Source organism: Orussus abietinus, unplaced genomic scaffold (genome assembly GCF_000612105.2).
Source record: "Orussus abietinus isolate OABI.00-Male unplaced genomic scaffold, Oabi_2.0 scaffold128, whole genome shotgun sequence".
Lineage (NCBI taxonomy): Eukaryota > Metazoa > Arthropoda > Insecta > Hymenoptera > Orussidae > Orussus > Orussus abietinus.
In genome coordinates, this window is record NW_019394281.1 from 202,846 (window position 1) to 210,115 (window position 7,270).

At 32.9% G+C, this 7,270-nt stretch overlaps 2 protein-coding genes across 2 annotated transcripts; both read right to left on the reverse strand.

Moving 5' to 3' along the window:
• Nucleotides 1-1,008: 1,008 nt before the first annotated feature.
• LOC105696339 lies at nucleotides 1,009-2,793 on the reverse strand. Its single transcript, XM_023434940.1, has 2 exons — nucleotides 2,575-2,793; nucleotides 1,009-1,744 (listed from the first exon to the last, which is right to left on the reverse strand). Exons 1-2 carry the CDS (start codon nucleotides 2,777-2,779, stop codon nucleotides 1,524-1,526), a joined length of 426 nt encoding a protein of 141 aa, XP_023290708.1. The 5' UTR covers nucleotides 2,780-2,793; the 3' UTR covers nucleotides 1,009-1,523.
• Nucleotides 2,794-3,644: 851 nt separating this feature from the next.
• Nucleotides 3,645-4,309, reverse strand: LOC111674438. The gene is made up of 2 exons (XM_023434941.1): nucleotides 3,954-4,309; nucleotides 3,645-3,878 (listed from the first exon to the last, which is right to left on the reverse strand). Exons 1-2 carry the CDS (start codon nucleotides 4,101-4,103, stop codon nucleotides 3,645-3,647), a joined length of 384 nt encoding a protein of 127 aa, XP_023290709.1. The 5' UTR covers nucleotides 4,104-4,309.
• Between the last annotated feature and the right edge of the window lie 2,961 nt (nucleotides 4,310-7,270).

Genomic DNA, 7,270 nt, shown 5'->3' on the forward strand with positions numbered 1-7,270 from the left:
AATTCTAATAAATCCTAATAAAACTCAAATGAATAATCATAATTCCGAAGAAATTGTGCATTCAATTTATTCGAATTTAATTGAGCATAAGATGGTTGAGATATTATTCTTTAAACTAAACAAATTAATTGTCGTAATTCCGAAGAAATTATGCATTCAATATATTCGAGTCAAATTCCTTGAATTAACCAAATATTTCCTTGGTTCGATGAACATTTCTTTCTCAGTGTTTATTAAAAGTATACGACGAAATATATTGATTATTTAGAAGAAATATGTACCGGAATAGATAACTTTTTGCTGTTTCATATGAATAAAATATATCTGGGAGTATACTTCTAATGACAAATTCTTATATGTATTTTATTTATATGAGATGGCCGAAATTTGTCAATTTCCGTACATAGTGTTTTATATCAGCAATATATTTTTATATATGTATATTTCCATGAGGGTTTTAAAAGTCACATTCACGAAGAAAAATATTTCATTTTATTTTATTCCATACTGTCGATTTTTTTAATCAGCGTCATATGTTGTGATATTAATGTTTATAATATATTATTGGGATATAGCTCGCAAGAAAAAAACTGTCTATTTAGAAATTGAAGTATGCATATATGATGATCACATATGTATACTAGGACGGTTTTAGGGTGCTGTAATTAAGAAATTGCAAAACTGCATGATTGCAAAAATACAGATTAAATATATCAGCTGTTAACCTGGTATACAGGTACATAAACACTGTAACTAGGTACTGTTTTCGGACCTGTAAGTACTTTACTTATACATTGTTGATATATTAGGACGGCTTTATGATGTTGTAATTAAAAAATTGCAACACTGTATGATTGCAAAAATACAGATTAAATATATCAGCTGTTAACCTGGTATACAGGTACATAAACACTGTAACTAGATACTGATTTCGGACCTGTAAGTACTTTACTTATCCATTGTCGATATACGAGGATGGTTTAAGGGTGTAGTAATTAAAAAATTGCAAAAATACAGATTAAATATATCAGCTGTTAACCTGGTATACAGGTACATAAACACTGTAACTAGGTACTGATTTCGGACCTGTAAGTACTTTACTTATCAATTGTTGATATACTAAGACGGTTTTAGGGTGCTGTAATTAAGAAATTGCAAAACTGTATGATTGCAAAAATATACTTTAGATATATCAGCTGTTAACCTGGTATACAGGTACATAAACACTGTAACTAGGTACTGATTTCGGACCTGTAAGTACTTTACTTATCCATTGTCGATATACGAGGATGGTTTTAGGGTGCTGTAATTAAGAAATTGCAAAAATATAGTTTAGATATATCAGCTGTTAACCTGGTATACAGGTACATAAACACTGTAACTAGGTACTCTTTTCGGACCTGTAAGCACTTTACTTATTCATTGTTGATATATAAGGACGGTTTTAGGGTGCTGTAATTGTATGGTTGCAAAATTGCGCAATTATATGATTACAACAATGCGGATTCAGGAAAATGGACGTATCAGCAGTTGATATTGTTCACCGGAAGCAAGGTTTCCTTATCGATGTACTCTCCCAGTTTCGTTTTCAAGTCATTCAATTCCGCTTCAGGTAATGTCTTCTGTCTCGACCAGATCATTGCAATTTCTCCTCGAGGAATGAATCGAGGATTCCCATTTCCGCAGACGATCATTGCCAGGGAGGAATCATAATTCGGGGAAAGAATGACGTGCTTGAAGGGTCCTGAAAGCAGATTGTTATTAAGGTTAAGGTGACGTGAAAGTGGCGTCAAAGAGGTTTTGTTTATAAAACTTTTCTCCCAACTCGGTTTACCGAATAGTTTGAAACTTTACAACGTGAATAGGAAGACTATAAGGGAGGTCCTGAAACTCATGAAATTTCAATTCTTTTCAAATTTGTTTATAGGTATTTTAAAAATAGTTTATAAAAAATAAAATTTTGCGACTTTCAGGACCTACCTTAGGGTCTCCATATTCACGTTTTAATGTATGAAATGATTTGAGATAAGTTTTATGAACGATTGAGCTTCCGGATGCCACTTTCACATCCCCTTAAGTAAAACATGTCGAGGAACTTGATCGACGTCGGTAAAAAAGATTCTAAATCGGAGTGAACTATAAGCGGAGTAATAAAATTTCTAATAATATTGTATATCCTCCAGGAAAAGTTATCGACCTCTTGATAATTTCTAATTTCCCGAGTTAATTTAATAATTGGTTTCTACAAGCAAAGGTAATTGAGAATGTTTCTGAAGTTTTGGAAATGTTCGAAAACGTGGAGGTTTTCTCGGGAACATTTGGAAATAATTAGAAAACCTTAAGGGAAATTTAAGAAATTTTTGGGAACTTCTATGAAAATACAGAAAATTTTGGGAATTTTCAGGAAAATGTAGGAACTATAGGGAAAATATAGGTAATATTTGGGAATCGATCCGTGCTTTTGGAATTTCTTCGGAACTTTTGGGAATTCCCTTTTTACGCATTTTGAACATTTTAGGGAATCTTGGGAAAACGTGATGCGATGAAAAATTGGAAAATAGACTTATTGTTTACCAAAGGCCTCCTTGTAGCCAACTAATTGCCATTGCGCGAGGATATCATCGGATACCGTTCCATCGACGATAAAGGTGACCGGCTGATTATTCCTGTGACTAATTGCAGTGTACTTTATCTTGAAGGTATCCGATGACGTCTGATTTACCAGGAAATGAGCGCATGTACTGACGCTGTTTTTCTTCACGGGGGTTCCCTCTACCATGTACCATTCTCCTGCGAACTGATAAGAACCTCCATTAATCGATCTTACTCGCAAATATTTTTTAAATATTAACTTCTTGCGCTATGATTTAATTTTGGAAACATTTTAGTGTAATGAGTCTAGCTGGTCATTGTAGCGCAAAGGGTTAAATTAAAATTAATAAAAAATAATTTCATTAATTGAATTCAAGACTATAAGAACGATATAGACCTCCCAATAAGAACCTCCATTAATCGATCTTACTCGCAAATATTTTTTAAATATTAATTTCTTGCGCTGTGATTTAATTTTGGAAACATTTTAGGGCAATGAGTCTGGCTCGCGATTTTTTTAATCAGCGTCATATGTTGTGATATTANCCACTTTCACATCCCCTTAAGTAAAACATGTCGAGGAACTTGATCGACGTCGGTAAAAAAGATTCTAAATCGGAGTGAACTATAAGCGGAGTAATAAAATTTCTAATAATATTGTATATCCTCCAGGAAAAGTTATCGACCTCTTGATAATTTCTAATTTCCCGAGTTAATTTAATAATTGGTTTCTACAAGCAAAGGTAATTGAGAATGTTTCTGAAGTTTTGGAAATGTTCGAAAACGTGGAGGTTTTCTCGGGAACATTTGGAAATAATTAGAAAACCTTAAGGGAAATTTAAGAAATTTTTGGGAACTTCTATGAAAATACAGAAAATTTTGGGAATTTTCAGGAAAATGTAGGAACTATAGGGAAAATATAGGTAATATTTGGGAATCGATCCGTGCTTTTGGAATTTCTTCGGAACTTTTGGGAATTCCCTTTTTACGCATTTTGAACATTTTAGGGAATCTTGGGAAAACGTGATGCGATGAAAAATTGGAAAATAGACTTATTGTTTACCAAAGGCCTCCTTGTAGCCAACTAATTGCCATTGCGCGAGGATATCATCGGATACCGTTCCATCGACGATAAAGGTGACCGGCTGATTATTCCTGTGACTAATTGCAGTGTACTTTATCTTGAAGGTATCCGATGACGTCTGATTTACCAGGAAATGAGCGCATGTACTGACGCTGTTTTTCTTCACGGGGGTTCCCTCTACCATGTACCATTCTCCTGCGAACTGATAAGAACCTCCATTAATCGATCTTACTCTCAAATATTAGTCAAATATCTTGTGCTACTAGGGTAGTATTACCTTTTCCAAGTCGAGGCGAGTAGTGCTGCTGGGTGGGCAAATCGCAAGCGAGTTCGCTGCTAATAGGGAAACCAGCAAAAACGAAAACCAGCCGCGAGCGACAACCGCCTCCGGGCGGAAAGTGCAGTGTTTCGTCCTCGTCGCACTCATGGTGGTCAGTACTGGAGGGAGAGAGACAGAGCTAGACGCCGCTAGTGGAAGAAGAGGCAGCGGGCCGGGTCGGCGTTCCAGTCGGTACTAAACCTCTCTCGATCAGGTGGATCTCTTTTAGTAATACGTGACAATTCGCACGGGGGTCGTAACTCCGCGATTGTTTATCTCTGTTCACGTGCGCCTTCGGAGTGCGTTTGGATTTCGCAATTGCGACTGAAATAGGCCGAAGTCGGCTTTAATGTCATCCGTTGTACGTGCTGCGTGACGCCGACGTCGTTACGAGCTGTAAACGATCGCCATTTTGGAAAACTCGTGCCCGGTTTTCGGGGGAAATAAATCCGCGTTTACTGACTTGGAAGAATGTTTCTATTACGATGATTTATGCCGTTTGTACACGTATATCACTCGGAATGAATCGTCGATTGGACACAGATGGTGAATTTTATTGTGTAATCAGAATGGCTGTGTTAGGTAATGTCATGATCATGAAATTATTCGTGGAAATTCGTTTCAACGTTTTTTTAACAGTTTCTATTTGCAGATTATCCGGAACAAAATTCGGAATAGAAACAGCTGGAGGATTCGATTGGGTAATCTTCGATTCCCAGACAGCATAAAATATTCATAAAATATAGAAAAAAAGTTGGAAAATATTCCTCATGTATATTCGACATTGGAATGATATTTTAAGTACAATATTAGATTACGTACATATGATAATGTTTCCCAGATATAGTATAAATATTTAATGTTTTATAAATGTATATATATATACAATATTGGTTTAGGCATTTGAAATATGGAATACTATTCTATAAATACTACAAGTGTTACATAAGGTTTGTAATATAACATTAAAATACTAAAGTTAACAATTATTTTATACATTTTGATTCCATGTTCATACAATATTTCGTTAAATATATATAAAATATAAAAAACTGACCAAAACTACGTTCATCCTATGTTCAAAAAATGTACATAGCACATAAATCCATATCCTATTAATATTGAAATATTTTCAAAGAATATCCTATGAACCTCTGTGCTGTATATTTGTGCTGTCTGGGTTATATTAAATAATGTGGAAAAAAAATTCATTGAACCAATGAAATATTTCTTCGAACGGTAACGAAGAAATACATTTTGTTAACTCGAAGAATAATTATTTGGCTCGAATAAACTGAAATAAATTGTCATTATCGTGAAGAAATATTTCATCCAATTTATTCCAGTTTAATTCAGTTGAATAATCACTCTTTGAATTAATGGAATATTTCTTAGGTTCAATGACACCTTTTTCTCAGTGTAGTGATTTATTCACAAAAAATTTGTTGCATCTTCATAATTCAATAAAATCATTAAATAAATATACATTTATACGATAAACATAGATTTGCTCGGGCACGTTTTAAAAATAGTAAACATTCTTACAAGTCTTTCAAAAGAACTATTTTCGATATAATTAGTAAGCGAATATAATTAATTCCGTAACAAAGGTAACTAAGAAAAACAGTACACGTGGAAATAAAAATTTATCAGTAAATCGTGTTTCGACTGACATAAACGTGAGTCGCATATTAAATCATTCGATAAGTCCTGTCGTTTCCTTATTACAGTTTTACTGAAATTACTGCACCGAGAAAAGAAATCCATCGAACCGAAGAAACATTTTGTTAATTTAAAGAATTTCACTCGGATAAACTGAAATAAATTGTTATAATTCCGCAGAAACCTTGCGTCCAATTTATTCCAGTTCAATTGAGTCAAATAATTAATCTTTGAATTAACGAAATATTTTTTTATTTCAATGAAAGTATTTTTTCTCAGGGTTATAAACATTTAGTAATCGGCTTCCCACCAAGTACTATATGTTACGACTACATAACACAGGAATAACATGATACATAACAAATGTTATTCAAAAGATACATTAATATCATATAAGGTCGAATTATTACCGTTTGGTAACATTGTTACGAATTTGTTAACATTGCAGTTACCTAGTACTAACATAACATGTAGTATGTTGCCAATATGTTATGTATGCGTTATATCATTCGTTTTAGAAGAGTCCTATATGGCTGCGGAGGAAATAGTAATACAAATCTTGCTTATATATTATATGTATGTAATATTACATGTTACAAACGTTATGTAACGGTTATATTATTGTTACGTATCCGGGTTTGGGTTGTGACGTTATTTCAAAATTGACTTTCAAAACCGAGAGAATTTCTCCTATATATTACACGTTATGTGTATATTATACGTATGTTATATTCAATGTTACAAACGTTATGTAACGGTTATATTATTGTTACATAACCGGGTTTGGGTTGTGACGTTATTTCAAAGTTGACTTTCAGAAACGAGAGAATTTTTCGTGCATATTACATATTATATGTATGTTATATATATGTTATATTCAATGTTACAAACGTTATGTAACGGTTATATTATTGTTACATAACCGGGTTTGGGTTGTGACGTTATTTCAAAGTTGACTTTCAAAAACGAGAGAATTTTTCGTAAATATTACACATTATATGTATGTTATACGTATGTTATATTCAATGNATTATATGTATATTATACGTATGTTATACATATTATATGTATGTTATATTGAATGTTACAAGCGTTATTTGACGGTTATAGTCTTGTTACATAACCGGGTTTGGGTTGTGACGTTATTTCAAAGTTGACTTTCAGAAACGAGAGAATTTTTCGTGCATATTACACATTATATGTATGTTATACGTATGTTATACATCTTATATGTATGTTATATTGAATGTTACAAGCGTTATTTGACGGTAATAATATTGTTACATAACCGGGTTTGGGTTGTGATGTTATTTCAAAGTTGACTTCCAAAAACGAGAGAATTTTTCGTAAATATTACACATTATATGTATGTTATACGTATGTTATACATCTTATATGTATGTTATACGTATGTTATCCATATTATATGTATGTTATACGTATGTTATACATATTATTTGTATGTTATACGTATGTTATCCATATTATATGTAGATTATACGTATGTTATACATCTTATATGTATGTTATATTCAATGTTACAAACGTTATGTAACGGTTATATTATTGTTACGTAACCGGGTTTAGGCTGTAACGTTACTTTAAGATTGACT

What these genes read in the sequence shown, in the direction of transcription:
- LOC111674438 (XM_023434941.1), bottom strand. Translation starts at nt 4,103, where the DNA reads ATGAGTGCGACGAGGACGAAACACTGCACTTTCCGCCCGGAGGCGGTT. An exon ending in CTCGCCTCGACTTGGAAAAG is followed by an intron (nt 3,879 to 3,953) that starts GTAATACTACCC and finishes GGTTCTTATCAG; the next exon opens with TTCGCAGGAGAATGGTACAT.
- LOC105696339 (XM_023434940.1), bottom strand. Translation starts at nt 2,779, where the DNA reads ATGGTAGAGGGAACCCCCGTGAAGAAAAACAGCGTCAGTACATGCGCT. An exon ending in TGGCTACAAGGAGGCCTTTG is followed by an intron (nt 1,745 to 2,574) that starts GTAAACAATAAG and finishes ATCTGCTTTCAG; the next exon opens with GACCCTTCAAGCACGTCATT.